The 16,016-nt window shown below is 38.9% G+C and overlaps 1 protein-coding gene across 9 annotated transcripts in view; it reads left to right on the top strand.

Annotated features, from left to right (window-relative positions):
• The window catches only part of NEB (nebulin), a 234,736-nt gene extending 221,576 nt beyond the window's left edge, over window positions 1-13,160 (top strand). For 5 of the 9 annotated variants that reach the window (XM_087435203.1, XM_087435204.1, XM_087435197.1 and 2 more), the window contains 10 exons: window positions 1,633-1,725; window positions 3,363-3,455; window positions 3,753-3,845; window positions 4,181-4,273; window positions 5,145-5,252; window positions 5,359-5,542; window positions 5,854-5,946; window positions 6,859-7,008; window positions 7,302-7,405; window positions 12,413-13,160. In XM_087435203.1, coding sequence (XP_087291329.1) covers window positions 1,633-1,725; window positions 3,363-3,455; window positions 3,753-3,845; window positions 4,181-4,273; window positions 5,145-5,252; window positions 5,359-5,542; window positions 5,854-5,946; window positions 6,859-7,008; window positions 7,302-7,405; window positions 12,413-12,586 — 1,185 coding nt within the window. In that variant the 3' untranslated portion in view covers window positions 12,587-13,160. Of the gene's footprint in view, window positions 1-962; window positions 1,056-1,632; window positions 1,726-3,362; window positions 3,456-3,752; window positions 3,846-4,180; window positions 4,274-5,144; window positions 5,253-5,358; window positions 5,543-5,853; window positions 5,947-6,858; window positions 7,009-7,301; window positions 7,406-12,412 lie in introns of all 9 variants that reach the window. The other 4 variants (XM_087435201.1, XM_087435202.1, XM_087435199.1 and 1 more) reach the window with 1 other exon arrangement.
• The last annotated feature ends 2,856 nt before the right edge of the window (window positions 13,161-16,016 follow it).

Raw genomic sequence — 16,016 nt, 5'->3', positions numbered from 1 at the left:
TATTTAAACGAAAAAAAATCCCTTTATTTTTAAAACGTTTAAAAAGATTAATGGCTATATTTTAAAATCTAATCAGCTTATTCCAATAAAAACGTTGACATGTCTTATTTGCAACTTAATGCTGCCATTTCGTATGAATCAGTTTTCCCATTTTGGTTAAATATTAATGTAATCATTTGACTTTTTTTTAAAAAAGTGTTCAGTAGTATATTCCAGCCTTTAAAAACATAACATTCTCGATGTCTAAGCACCCACGTTTATCCTGCTTTGGCAAATTTGAACTGAATGTAAAACTTACAAAAATTTATTCTGCAAAGATCAGACTATTGACCTCGTTTCCTATTCTAACCTTCTCTATCCTTATTGGCATTTGTACAGATATTTTCAAGTTTCTTTATTTAGCATCTTGTCATTGCTCTCCATTTGCCTTAAAAATAATTAATTCTTCCCAATATGTTCACCCGAACTAAAAATTAAATACTTTGACTTCTTTTGAAAGTTGACAAAAGAAGATTTGTGTGTATGTATCTTCATATATGCAATGTTTATAAAACCCAAATGTCCTTATGTGGTTTATCAATAACATTTCCAAATCAAAAATAACTTCCTTGGCTCTCCTTCTGTCTCTTGCCCTTTTTATTTTTTCCTTCCTCATAACAAGCTGGGGGGACTAATTGTTCCCTTTCATGGTGCTCTCCGTCACTCAGCGCTGCAGAGATTAGTTCAAACAACAAAAATAACTAAACTTTCCTTTCCTATCTCTTAGTTTTTGCTGCTCTTTCCTGCATTTCTTTGCTTTTAAAGATGTCTCTAGGCTCATACAGGTTGGATCTAGAAGCTTCTGGTATTTCCCTTCCTCTAATTTGCTCTCTTCCTCTTTGCCCTTCTATTCCCAACTGCTCCACAAGACAGTGAAAGTGGTTGATTGCTCTTTTTGTTCTGGATGCTGTCTTATCCTACAGGTGCTATACAAAGAAAACCTGGGGACAGGAATTCCAATCTCCCTCACTCCTGAGATGCAGAGAGTCAAACACAATCAAGAAAACCTTAGCTCGGTATTTTGGAGAGAAAGGGAAAAGATGTCATTTAACCTATAGTTAAATTGATACTTAACATCTATTCTTTTTTTAAACCCACTTCCTTTCCTTTGCTTCTAATATACCTCACTTAGCAAATGGACATACTTTTGCATTTCTATAATACTACTATGGATTCTATTATTTTTTATTTGAGTTAACTCTGATTTCTATTCCACCTGGTATTTTAAAATATTTTTTAAAAAACCACTTGTCTTTTAGTTCGCTTGGATAACAGCAAAACTGAGTTCTAACCATCTCAAATCCCCATGTGATTGTTTAGGAGGTACCATGCTCATAGAAATGAAAAAATAACATGGATAACTCTGACAGTCTTTCCCCAGCAGCTGAGTCCTTACTGCCCTAGAGAGTCAGTTTCCCCATCCCAAGAATGGCTGCCATTAAAGTAATACGTGGCATCTTATCAGCATATAACTCCTGGCTTCTTGAACTACTGTGTCATTTGGTAGCAAGGAAGTTGAACTCCCCCTTAAAATCGCAAAACAAATGAAATGTTACTTACGGTTGTTTTTCTGGATGCTTTCTCATCACACAGGTGTTATACAAAGAAAACATGGGCAAGGGAACCCCTTTACCTGTCACTCCCGAGATGGAGAGAGTCAAACACAATCAAGAAAATATTAGCTCGGTACTTTGGCAAGAAAGAAAAAACTACTTCTTTAATGATTTAAAATAATACATATTAATCCTACTTTTTAAAGACAACTTAAGTTTTGTGACTTTCTTTATCACATTTATCCTTCCTTACTATAGGGCTACTCCTGGCCTTAACCCCATAATAACAAGATTGCTTTAATCCATAATTGAAAGTTCTAATATCAGGAAGTAACGGATTTTCCAATAAAACATCCTTTTGCTCATGTCTCCCCAAACTTACTCTCTATCCACTACCCCCCAAGGTCTCTTTGTTTTATATACACATGAAATTTGGGGGTGGCATGATAGGTGTAATTGGGATCTTTCTGGAACGTTGGAATTGTGATTTTGTTGTGTTTTTGCACCTATGACTTTAGGTTCTAATTTGCTCTGTCAGATTTGGACAAAGAGACCTTGGGAAAAAAATAACCCCTGATCCTCTCCTTCAGGGATAATGACATAAATTAAGATCCGGTAGTGGTTTTGGCAAATGATTATTAATTTACTTAAAAAAGAACGTGTCACTCGAACTGCTTTTTGTTTTACCAATTCTAGTTTTTTTGTCTTTATCTTGGTCTTTCACTGCTAACTTTAGTAAACCATTTCCTGTGCTTCTGTGCTATGTGATATTATACATGTTTATAGATTACCGGGGGATGGGGGTTTGTGTGGGGGTGACATTAGCTTACGTAATGAAGAACCTTGTGGCCCTCCACATCTACACTGTCTGCAGGTTTCTCCAATACTTGAGTGCAGTGCTGCTGAAACTTGAGTGTGCATCAGAATCACCTGGAGAGTTTGTTAAACCAGACTGCTGGATCCTGCCCCCATAATTTCTCATTCTGTAGATCTGGAGTGGGGCCAGAATATTTGCATTCCTAGCTAGTTCTCAAGTGACCTTGCTGTCCAGGACTCCACTTTGAGAACCACTACTTTTACAGAATTCTGCCTATTGAATGGCATTTCCCAAACCTCCTGTGTCCCCAAAAATGACACTGAGGCGAGACATTGAGGTTGAGGATTTGTCATGGTGCGTTACTATATTTCCTGTTGATTTACCATGATAGTGATATAATTGCTGAAAACATTGTGCCTTTCTGATCAGTTTGATGTTGTACTAAAGCAAGAGGCAGAGCACAGATAATAGTAAGAAAAAAAGAGTAGGAGACATCCTTTTCTTGGTTGAGGGCCCACGATTTTACTGATGTGTCTATGTGAGTTTAAGTCCTGCAAAAAGGTCCAGTCCCCCACTGCTATATAGGGAACAGCTTCCACCTTCTGAATGTCATTCAAGCCCAGGCCCCTAAGTCCTGTTTAGATGATCTGTCCGGTGCTTGAAATTCATAGACTAGCCATAGAGCAAACGTGGTCTTTCATCCGTTTTGGGCACACTGCGGTTCTGTCTTGCAGGCTGCAAGGATTTCAGGGCAGGGTCCTACCCTAGAAATGTGTGTCTTGCTGTAAATACACTTAATTTCCTTTGGAAACATATTTTTTTCCATCTAACCTCATTGCCCAAATGGTTTGGCGCCCTGAGCCTCGTAACAAATTATCTGTTCCGTCTAATCTTTTGGTAACTGTAATTCTTCTTTTTCTTTTTGGCTTTTTGGATCCATTGGACTCGCATAGGTTTTGTACAAAGAAACTGTGGGGAAAGGCACCCCAACCCCTGTCACTCCAGAGATGCAGAGAGTCAAACGCAATCAAGAGAACATTAGCTCGGTATTGTCTTGAGAAATGAAAGCGCTTTTAATTTTGCCAAGTAACCCCTGCAGTTTGGCCTGCTCCTAACTCCACCCCGGGTTAAAAACAAACAAAATGCCAGTTTTTTACAATCTCCTCTAAATGACATACTACACTTACCATTGCCATTAACTGTTTTTTAGGCTTTCTTCTTGAGAGCTGTTCTCACTAATAGTAATAGATCAAACCTGGAGTTTTCTCCCCTAAATTGCATTCTATTTAATAGCCTGAATATTGCCTCCTAGTGATTTTTGGGTCCAACTTTGTATCTCACAGGTGTTATACAAAGAGAACCTGGGGAAAGCCACCCCCACACCCATTACTCCCGAGATGGAAAGAGTCAAACGCAATCAAGAAAACTTTAGCTCGGTATTTCAGAGAGGGAAAAAGAAATTGTTACACTTTTAACAAGCGTGGCAAACATGGTTATACCACTAATTTATCTCACAGTTCCCCCAAAACTTTTGTTTATCTTTTAAAATTCTTTTTTACCCACTTAAAAACAACCTCCCAACCCCACCAGCTCAAACTGATTGAATTCTTTCTTCACCTTTTGCTTTATACAATAACATTTTAATGGCTTTATCTTCCTGAGGTGTTTCTTACACAGTGTGATATAGTTGAGCCATAACCCCAGCTAGATGACGGTTTTCAGAATTTGTTTTCTGCTCTCTGATGTCTGGATGCTCTCTTGGCTCCTCTAGGTATTGTACAAAGAGAATATGAGAAAAGCAACTTCGACACCTGTCACTCCAGAGATGGAGAGAGCTAAGCGCAACCAAGAAAACATTAGCTCGGTATTTTCTAGGATTAAAAAAAGGAGTAGTGCAAAAACTTGGAAAATAACATTTTAACATCATAAAAACGTGCCTTTCTCATTCAACTGGAAAACGTACTAAAATGAAAAAAGAGAAATGCAACCTCTTGGAAAATAACATTTTAACACCATAAAAATGTGCACTTCCTTAGTCAACTGAAAATTTACACTAAAATTAACACAACTGTGCTTTTAAATTCCAAATGATCATACTAAGACATAACCAGTTAATTGCCAATGTTTTCTCTCCCTTTTACTTTACTCTAAGGTAGTCTTACTTAACCACCTGTAGCAAATTGACTTCCTAACATGCTCCGTCTTCTGCTCCTTATTTTTAAGGTACTCTATGAAACAGGTAATACTCTGAAATGGATGCCTTCTTTGGCTTTGATATTTCGGGTTTTTCGTGTCTGGAGGACTTGGATTTCTGTATTAGCATATTGGTTTATGAAATCTGGACATAAACCTATGAAAAATGATAGTTCTTTTGAATGTCAGTATCACATTTAGCGCCAAATACTGTCCAATACGCTGGTGCTACAATTCCCAGCAAATTCAAGAGACCGCTTTCTTCCCTTTCCCTTCACAATTATACTGCACCCCTTCTCCTTTGAAAATGAAAATTACATTTTCAAAGTCAAAACAAATTCTTTCTCTCCTGATGCGAGCCCTGCCCATCCATCTTCATGCTAACCTGTTCCACTGTTAGTCTTGGGTCTCGCTGGGTCCTTTCAGTTGACTCAAGCTTCCCTCCCCAGCTCCTTGTATCACCATCTGTTGGAAAGGTTATGAGGCTTCAGAATTAGGATAGTACCATGACCTGTACTCATTCATGGTCTTTCCTCCATCAGGTTCTTTATTCTGATAGCTTCCGGAAACAAATACAAGGCAGAGCTGCCTATGTCTTGGACACCCCAGAGATGAGACGGGTGAGGGAGACCCAACGCAACATCTCAGCGGTGAGTCAGGAATTCTTTAGTATTGGTTGGCCAGCCTGTTGGAACATATAAAAGAGGAAATAATCACACCATCATGTTTTCACAAAGTGAATTCATGAAATTTCAGGTGAAATATCATGAAGACTTTGAGAAACACAAGGGATGCTTCACACCAGTGGTGACAGACCCTATCACTGAACGAGTAAAGAAGAACACACAGGACTTCAGTGACATTACCTACCGAGGTATTCAGAGAAAAGTGGTAGAAATGGAACAAAAACGGAACGACCAGGATCAGGAAACTATTACAGGTAACTGAGGCCTAGTAGGGGAAATCAACTTTAAGGGCAGTAGAAGAACAGACATTATCTACAGCAAGGCAAAGGATAGAGGACCTCAACCTGTGTTTTCATTAGGTGTGAAAGAACCTCTGTTATTTCACAGTTTGCAAAGCTGACATCTCTTCTGCCTTATGCTTTGATCTCCTCTGAGGAGAAGACATGACTAGAAGCTAAGCTAAATTCGTGTTATTCAGTCCTCCTCTGGCTAAGTTCATGGCTTGGTTTCCAAGTTATTGAAAGAGTCCAAGAACATCTGTTCTGATCCTTAATCTCACTTTCAGGTTTACGTGTCTGGCGTACTAATCCTGGCTCAGTGTTTGACTATGATCCAGCAGAAGACAACATTCAATCCCGAAGCTTACACATGCTTAATGGTATGTTATGCCAAAAAAGGCTTATCATTTAGTGGGCTAGAGTCAATGACTTTCAGTCTCTGAGGTTCCTTTCTTCCACGGTTTTCAATTTCCTGAGTCGCCCATTCAGCATGACTAGCGGGCCAAACTCATTTTCTAGACAAGTTCAAGTTAGGGAAAGATCGTTTCACTGCCTCAGAGTAAATCCTCTCCAGGCCTCATTATTATCATTTTTATTCCTAAAGAAAAAAAGTAGTACATCTTTCTATTGGATAAATAATGAAAAAAAAATACATAGGCAGAGTGAAGAGAATGGATTTGACCTTGAGCGACGTTCCGAACTCTCTTATGGCAAGGAAGATGTCATTCAACAAAATAGGCTGCATGCCTTGATGCCTTCTATTCGTATTATAAAATAATATGTAGTGCCTGTCCTCAAAAGATTTATACTCTAGACTACTGACGAAGAGAGACGAGAAAATCAGTAGTTACACCCTGACACGTGCAATTTTAAAGGTTTGCACACAGATTGTGGAAACACCAAGAAAAGGCATCTAAATTAATTTGGAAGTTAGGGAGAACTTTCTGGAGAGGTTGAAGGTGGAGCTTGAATGTGAAAATTACAATCTATTCATTTTGGTAAGCCGTGAAAATGGGCAGGGTGGAGGGAAGGAGTAGCGGTCAAGCACAGACTCCAGGATTTGAAGCCTGACTGTACCCCTTCACTGTCCTGTGAACTTTGGTGATTTACTTAAACCTTCATCTGGAAAATGAAGATGGCACCGCCTCCTAAGAGTTTTGAGCATTTAATCCATCAAAATCTACTTAAAACCATGCTTGGTAACAAATAAACACACAAACACCAACTGAGGTTCAATTGCTGTGCTCTAGAAGTTTCACCTCCGCTCCCTCTGGCAATCTCACTTCCTCCAGTCCAAGCTCAGCGCCGGAGCCGGGAGCAGTCGCGATCCGCCAGCGCGCTGAGCGTCAGCGGCGGCGAGGAGAAGTCTGAGCATTCAGAAGCTGCCGACCACCGCCTCTCCACCTACAGCGACGGGGGCATCTTCTCTGCAGCCTCAGCAGGTACAGCTGGATGGTGCTGACCATGACCTCCATGGCCGGCCCGCTCACCGGAGGTTACTATAAGAGACGATTTGGGGAAGAAAAACAAAAAAAAGATCTGGATCCTTTCTTCTAATGAGAAAGGACTAGAATTGTGAAGAGGTACATGAAGTTAGATGTTGCATTTTCATGCCTCCTTCTTTGGAAATCATTGTTATTAAATTAGGGAAAGAGCACTGCTCAGCTGCTAAACAGATTAAATGGTGTTAAATAGCCACGTTTTCTTCTCATCAACTGTTTTCCCTTCCTTTCAGCTTACAAACATGCAAAAACCGTAGAGCTCCAACAACGGTCATCTTCAGTTGCCACCCAACAGACAACGGTATCCTCTATCCCGTCTCATCCATCTACTGCTGGAGTAAGTAAATAGTAAAGAACGTGCTCAAATCATTCTTATTTTTTGATGTGTGTAAAAACGATTATAGGTAGTCTGGTCTTTTGTATTTTTTAATCAAACTTTCTATTTTATATAATGCTGTTTTACCACACATCTCATGTTAACTAACAGTTATATTAGAAAACCTTCATTACTAAACTCAATTGAATAGCATTATTCAATGATTTAAAATAAAACAAAAAAAAAAAACCTAAAGCAAATGATCAGTTTGGGTTCTTTGGTCCCACCCACTATCTTAAACTAAAACATTTGCTGCTTGGAATCATTCTTCAAGAATATATATGGGTAGGGGCCGGCCTGGTGGCGCAAGCGGTTAAGTGCGCGCGCTCCGCTGCGGCGGCCCGGGGTTCGCTGGTTCGGATCCCGGGCGCGCACCAACGCACTGCTTGGCAAGCCATGCAGCTGTGGCGGTGTCCCATATAAAGTGGAGGAAGATGGGCACAGATGTTAGCCCAGGGCCGTCTTCCTCAGCAAAAAAAGAGGAGGATTGGCGGATGTTAGCACAGGGCTGATCTCCTCACAAAAAAAAAAAAAAAAAAAGAATATATATGGGTAGGGGCCAGCCTGGTGGCACAGTGGTTAAGTTCATGTGCTCTGCTTTGGCAGCACAAGGTTCGCAGGTTCAGATCCTGGTGCCGACCTAGACACTGCTCATCAAGCCATGCTGTGGCGGCATCCCACATACAAAATAGAGGAGGATGGGCACAGATGTTAGTTCAGGGCCAATCTTCCTCACACACACACACATAAAAGAATATATATATGTATGCATCTTAGATCTACCCTATTAATATATTGAAGAGATAAGTCAAATCATGTTTGCAATTCACCAGACTACTTTAAAACTCTTAGTTTAAAACTCTGAATCTCATTCATAACATCACAAAAACATATTTCTTTATGATTTAAATAAACAATATTTGTATGAAGAAAACTATCTTTACTAAAGGACATAAATGAAGATCTAAATAAGTATTCAGACCCATTATATTTCAGGAAGGGAATCTTGTAAAGTTGTCATTTCTCCTAAAATAAATCCATAAATTCAAGGAAATTCCAATCAAAATCCCAATAGCATTTAAAAAATTTTTGTATGTTAATCCTAAAATTTATTTGAAAGAGTAAAGACGCAAGAATAACCAAGTAAATTTTGAAAATGACAATAGAAAAGGACTTAACCATATAAGAGCAAAAAATATATATAAAGCTATTGTAATTAAATATGGATTTAGCATGGGAATAGATTTAAAAAATGAAGTCTAGAAATGGACCCTAAAAGAATTACAAATCAGCAGGAAATACAAAAGCAAAACGGTAAAATACTACAGAAAAATAGAGACTACTTTTATAATATTGGGGATGGAGAAAGCCTTCCTTAGCAAGTTCCAAAATCTAGAAGTGTAAGGAAAAAGACTGACAGATTTGAGCATAAAATTAAAAATTTTTTTAAAACAAAAAAAACACGTCAAACTGGGAGAAAATATTTGCTGCATACATAACAAAAAGATTAATATCTAAAAAGCATAAAGCTCTCCAAAATTCATTAACAAATTATTCCCCTTCCCCTCAAAATAAGAAAGACCTCCAAGCATATGAATAGACAATTTACAGCAAAAGAAGTAAAAATGGAGAACAAAAAAAATGTTCTCCATGACCATTAACCAGGAATATGCAAATTAAAACAATAATAAAGTATCATATTAGAACATTATAGTAGTGAACTTCTTTAAAAAAATTAAAATGCACATACCATTTGACCTAATACTTTCAGCTTTAAAAGCTCTTTCTTCTGAAATATTTGCCCAAAGACAAACACTAGGGGGTTAGTATAAGAAAAAATGGTGACAATTAAATGTCCAGAAAAATAGAAATGGTTGAATAATTTCTGATATTACTAAAATATGAAATTCTCTGCAGCAGTAAAAAGAATGAGATAGATCTATATTTATATGGAAAGACCTCCAAGCTATATTAAAAGGAAAGAACAAGTCAGATTATTATTTATAGTATCGTTCCACTTATGCAGGGGGGAAGGGGAAACCTATCCTTGAATATGAATATATGGGGCTGGCCCGGTGGCGCAAGCAGTTAAGTGCGCGCGCTCCGCTGCGGCGGCCCGGGGTTCGCTGGTTCGGATCCCGGGCGCGCACTGACGCACTGCTTGGCAAGCCATGCTGTGGCGGCGTCCCATATAAAGTGGAGGAAGATGGGCACAGATGTTAGCCCAGGGCCGTCTTCCTCAGCAAAAAAAAAAAAGAGGAGGATTGGCGGATGTTAGCACAGGGCTGATCTCCTCACCAAAAAAAAAAAAAAAAAAAAGAATATGAATATATGTGTGTATATTTCAGAATGCAAAAGATATGCCTGTAGGTTACATATCAAATTACTAACCAGTGGCTGCTCCTATCAAGCAAATTTGATGGCTATAATCACCAAGACAAAAAACAACAAATGCTGGAGAGGCTGTGGAGAAATGGGAACCCTAATCCACTGCTGGTGGGAATGCAAACTGGTGCAGCCTCTATGGAAAACAGTATGGAGATTCCTCAAAAAATTAAAAATAGAAATATCTTTTGATCCAGTTATCTCACTACTGGGTATCTACCCAATGAACCTGAAAACAACAATCCAAAGAGGCTTATGCACCCCTATGTTCATCGCATCATTATTTGCTATAGCCAAGACATGGAAGCAACTCAAATGTCCCTCGACTGATGATTGGATAAAGAAGATGTGGTATATATATACCATGGAATACTACTCAGCCATAAAAAAAGACAAAAATCGTCCCGTTTGCAACAACATGGATGGACCTGGAGGGTATTATGTTAAGTGAAATAAGCCAGAAAGAGAAAGACAAACGGTGCATGACTTCACTCATATGTGGAAGATAAACCAACACATGCACAGATAGAACTGTTTGTTGGTTACCAGGGGCTAGGGGGTGGGAGGTGGGCACAAGGGATGGAGGGATGCACTTATATGGTGACTGATAAACAATAATGTACAACAAAAATTTCACAATAAAAAAAAGGGGGGAAAAAAAAGAAAATTTGAGGGGCTGGCCCAGTGGTGCAGTGGTTAAGTCCACGTGCTCTGCTTCGGCGGCCCAGGCTTCGCAGGTTCGGATCCTGGGCGCGCACCGACACACGGCTAGTCAAGCCATGCTGTGGTGGCGTCCCATATAAAGTAGAAGAAGATGGGCATGGATGTTAGCCCAGGGCCAGTCTTCCTCAGCAAAAAGTGGAGGATTGGCATCGGACGTTAGCTGAGGACCGATCTTCCTCACACACACAAAAAAATACAATAAAATAAAAATAAAAAGGTCTTCCATTTAAGTTGTCAGTATCCTCATATCTCGCAAAAAGAGGAGGATCGGCATTGGATGTTAGCTCAGGGCTGATCTTCCTCACAAAAAAAAAAAGGAAAATTCGAGTACTTTCAATTTTTATTATGTATATCTCTAAATTGTTACAATTTTTAAAAATTTTATTGTATTGTCATGAGAACACTGACCATGAGATCTACCCTCTTACCACATTTCAAAAAGTATAATACATTACTATTCACTATAGGTTCAAGGTTGAACAGCAGATCTCTAGAGCTTATTCTTCTTGCTTAACTGAAACTTTATGCCCGTTGATTAGTAACTCCCCATTTCCCCTTCCCCCTATGTTACAATTTTTTTTTAACACCGTGAAGGATAGCTTTTAGAAACTTTTACTACTGGTATATTCTCAAATTCCCAAAGTGAGAGATGACATGCAATATTGCTATGGTTTTTCAAATTCTTCTCCTCCAAAACACAAGACTGACCTCCTCAAAAGGGGGAAAAAAAGGCTGTATATAAAATAAGCACATTCTTTTTTTACACACATACATGGTTTTATTAATATATAATTAACATACTATTAAGTTCATCATTTGAAATGTACATTTCCAATGATTTTTAGTTTATTTACATAGTTGTTCAACCACCACCATTATCCAATTTTAGAACATTTTTATCACCCTAAAAAATACCCTTGTACTCATCAGCAGTCACTCCCCATCCTGACCCTCTCTCTCCCCTCTCCATCCAATCCTAGGCATCCACTAATGTACTTTCTGTCTCTAGGGATTTACCTATTTGGGACATTTCATATAAATGAAATCACACAATACGTGGTCTTTTTGTGACTGGCTTCTTTTACTTAACGTTTTAAGGTTCATCCATTGTTGTATTATATATCAGTATTTCATTCCTTTTTATTATCAAATAGTATTCCACTGCATGGAAATATCACCTTTTCTTTATTCATTCATCAGTTGGTGGGCATTTGGGTTGTTTCTACTTGTTGGCTGTTGTGAATAATGCTGCTATGAATATGGGTGTACAAGTTATTATTATGTGGACATATGTTTTCATTTCTCTTGGGTATATACTTGAGAGTGGAATTGCTGGGTCATATGGTAACTTTATAGTTAACATGGGAGGAACTTCCAAAACTTTTACAAAATGGTTGCACCATTTTACATTCCCACCAGCAGTTTGTAAAGATTCCAATTTCTCCACATCCTCCCCAACATTGTCTTTTTGCTGATCATCTTTCTGGTATTTGTGAAGTGGTATTTCATTGTGGTTTCGATTTGCATTTCCCTGATGACTAATGATGTTGGGCATCTTTTCATGTGCTTATTGGCTCTTTGTATGTCTCCTTTGGAGAATTCAGATCCTTTGCCTCCTCCCCCTACCTTTTTTTTTGGTATTGTAGTTTTTTATATATTCTGGATAGTATTTCTTATCAAATATATGATTTACAAATATTTTCTCCTATTGTCTATTCACTTTCTTGGTGGTGGTTGCGCATGCTCTTTTGTGCAACTTAAATTTGTGGAGTAAGCATAAGAGACCTTAAAATGAGGTGTTCAGATTAATTGTTGCAAATCTAATATATTTTTTTTCCTTTTTTCCATCCTCACGAATAGAAAATCTTCCGTGCCATGTACGACTATATGGCTGCTGATGCAGATGAGGTGTCCTTCAAAGGTGGAGATGCGATCGTAAATGTTCAGGCTATTGATGAAGGTTGGATGTATGGCACTGTGCAGAGGACTGGCAGGACTGGCATGCTCCCAGCCAACTACGTTGAAGCTCTTTAGGCATGTCAAAGCGCCGTGGCTGTCTGCAGGACCTACACCTCCTGCAGCCAGTATATCCTTTTAAACTCTCCACTGTTAGCCAAGTTCTAAAGCTGCCTAATGGTTTTTCTGTGTCAGTATGATTTATGGTTGTACCATCCCTGAATTCGTTTCCATATGAACCCCAGTAATTCTCCAGGAAAAGAAGTGTTAGTATCACTAATCTGTCCAATTACTAAACTACATTTACTTCCTCATTATTTTCTGGACTTGCTCATAAAACTTGAGACAACATTAAACCCATAGGTTCAATATTTTTTGAATTGCCATTATCAAATTTTCCTTTGGGTTTTAAAATGTTTAATTTCAGAATAGATATTTTAAACGTTTCTGCAATGTTATATTATTGCTGGATCAACCCAGAGTCTTCCTAAAGACTAATACTTAAAGAGTATTTCTTTTCTAAAACAAGGATTCTGAACATGTTAAACACATTAAAGAGAAAAACAGCAGAGACATTCACCTTTTCCTTGCTTCCTGAATGCTGATGCTTTTATTTCTAATCTGGTTCTGAAGTTATAAAGCTGATAGTCAATATAAACTGGTGATAAGCTAGTAACTAATAAAATCTATAATTCTGCAACAAATGCCGCTGATGGAATGAGCATTATTTATTTTTAATAGTTTTAAGATCTACAAATAAAACATTTCAATAAAGCAAATCCCTTACGCTAGACTTCACTAAAAAAATCAAACTTAAAAAAAAAGGACTGTTAAAAATGCACAAGCAGGCTTTGTCAAAAGTCTATCTGTACCTGTCTTCAGCAAGCTTTCCTTATGACTTGGCTTACAAAGTTTTAGAAACAGCTGTGGGGGCTAAACCTAACCTCAGGGGATCTTTCTCATCAGTATCCAGTGGGCTGCCAGTATGTGGCAAAGGTGTTAAATGGGCAAAGGGTGGAGTGCCAACCAAGAGTGGCTTATTGCTTAAATTTAGAGTATCCTTCCTAAAAAGCAAAAGATCTGTCCATCTTACTTTAGAGCTGTAGTAATACTGCTGTCCTCAAGCTTCTGTGAGTCTCTCTGAGATTCACAGTGAGTACTAGTGAAGAGGGCACACACTTGTGAACCATCAGTGACTACACCTGTATGGGAGGCACCGTGCTAGATGCTGGGGTTCGACTGATGAACAAGAGACAGTTGGTATTCTTATGAAACTTACAGTCTCAAGAAAAAGGCGACCATGCCTAAGCATCCTAATGGTAGGAGAGAGCGCCACTATTCCCTCCCAAGTCTTCCATCTCCGCTTACAATGGGTTAAAAATCCAGGTTAAGCAGGGCAACAATCCCATCGTGCACTAGAGATTTTTTTTCCCCAAAATTTTGGGAACACCTAATGTATATGCTGTCTGTAACAATAAATGCTTTAGTCTTTAAATTTCCTATTCAGTTTATAAGGCTGCCAAAGTACACTAGCAGTTGCTATTACAAAGAAAAAACATAAATCTCTTAATTCTAGGTTTTCTTTTAAGGTTTGGAAAATTTTCAACACATACAAAAGCAGAGAATCCTACTATACTCCCCTCCTAGCCTCAAAAGTTATCAACTCAGGGCCGCCCCGTGGCTTAGCGGTTAAGTGCGCACACTCCGTGACTGGCGGCCCTGGTTCGGATCCCGGGTGAGCACCAATGCACCGCTTCTCCGGCCATGCTGAGGCCGCGTCCCACATACAGCAACTAGAAGGATGTGCAACTATGACATACGGCTATCTACTGGGGCTTTGGGGGACCAAAATAAAGGAGGATAGGTAATAGATGTTGGCTCAGAGCCGGTCTTCCTCAGCAAAAAGAGGAGGATTAGCATGGATGTTACCTCAGGGCTGATCTTCTTCACCAAAAAAAAAAAAAGTTATCAACTCATAGTTAATCTTATTCCATCTGTACCCCACCAATGCTCTCCTCCCATTACCTTAAAATGAATCCTATTATACCACAATTGACACACCTCAACACACTGACAATATCTAGTGTTCAAGTTTTCCTGTTCATTCAACTTTCTAGCCATCCTCCTGGGTCTCCATTTTCAGGGAAGTCCTTTGTGTGTCTCTCCACTACCAGACTCACAGGACCTAAGGCTGCAAAGAACCTGTGACTAGACATTCATGCTAATTTCAAGAGGTTATAAAAGAGACAAATGACATCTGTAGATTACACTCAAGTCACAACTCAAACCCAGTTCTCTTGATGACCAGTGCCCACAGTACTACCCGATGTTACACTTGTGAAATGTATGTTAAGGGTTTTTCACATCTCCCTCAAATTTATATGTTGAAGTCCTAACTCCAGTGCCTACAAACGTGACCTTATTTGTTAATAGGGTCGTTGCAGAAGTTATCAGTTAAGATGAGGTCATTAGGGTAGACCCTAATCCAACAGAACTAGTGTCTTTATAAAAAAGGGAAATTTGGACAAATAGACACACACACACAGTACATGTGAAGATTAAGGCAGAGATGGGGATGCTATCTCCACGTGGCCAGGAAAGCCAAAAATTGCCAGCAAACCACCAGAGGCTAGGGGAGAGACATGGAACTGTCTTCCTCAGCCTTTAAAGATTTTTTTTATTTTTTTAAATTTATTTATTTTCCCCCCAAAGCCCCAGTAGATAGTTGTATGTCATAGCTGCACATCCTTCTAGTTGCTGTATGTGGGACGCGGCCTCAGCATGGTCAGAGAAGCGGTGTGTTGGTGCGCGCCCAGGATCCGAACCCGGGCCGCCAGCAGCAGAGCGCGCGCACTTAACTGCTAAGCCACGGGGCCGGCCCTCCTCACAGCCTTTAGAAGGAACCAACCCTGCTGACATCCTATCTCAGCCTTCTCGTCTCCAGAACTGAGACAGTAAATTTCTTTTAAGCCACTATTTGTGGCTCTGTTAGAGCAGGCATAGTAAAGTATTACAGTATCTTTCAACATCACTGTCTATTTCATTTTTTTCTTATTTAAAAGAAATATGGATTTAGAAGTGTGTGGAACCCATGAAATTACGAATTACAAGAAACTTGATGGTTAAAAACAGGCCATAAAAGGGGCAAGAATATGAATGGTTCACTTGTTTGTGGAGGAATACAATGTTCACTTTATGTAGGCATTTGGATTATGCTATTCTTATTCATTTCAGGTCTCATTAAAACAAAAAAATTAAAAAACCAAAAACCAAAACCAAACAAAACACAAGGACCAGAGCTGTTTAGTTTTTATAGTTTTATTTCAGATTAAAGTGCATTTCTTTAAAATGTTTCCCAGTTTCAATTGGCAAGTGGTAACAGTCAGCTCTCAATAGATCATGAAAAGTTTTACTGTGGATCAGATAGATTCTCCCTCCCTCAACCCAGTCATAATGAACCTGAAAATACACTTTTCATATAGGTCTGCCTGCTCCAAACATTGTACAA

Source organism: Ceratotherium simum, chromosome 9 (genome assembly GCF_057802395.1).
Source record: "Ceratotherium simum simum isolate JZ-2026a chromosome 9, ASM5780239v1, whole genome shotgun sequence".
Lineage (NCBI taxonomy): Eukaryota > Metazoa > Chordata > Mammalia > Perissodactyla > Rhinocerotidae > Ceratotherium > Ceratotherium simum.
Note: the sequence above shows the minus strand (reverse complement) of the source record. Positions and strands in the feature narration are given on the sequence as shown.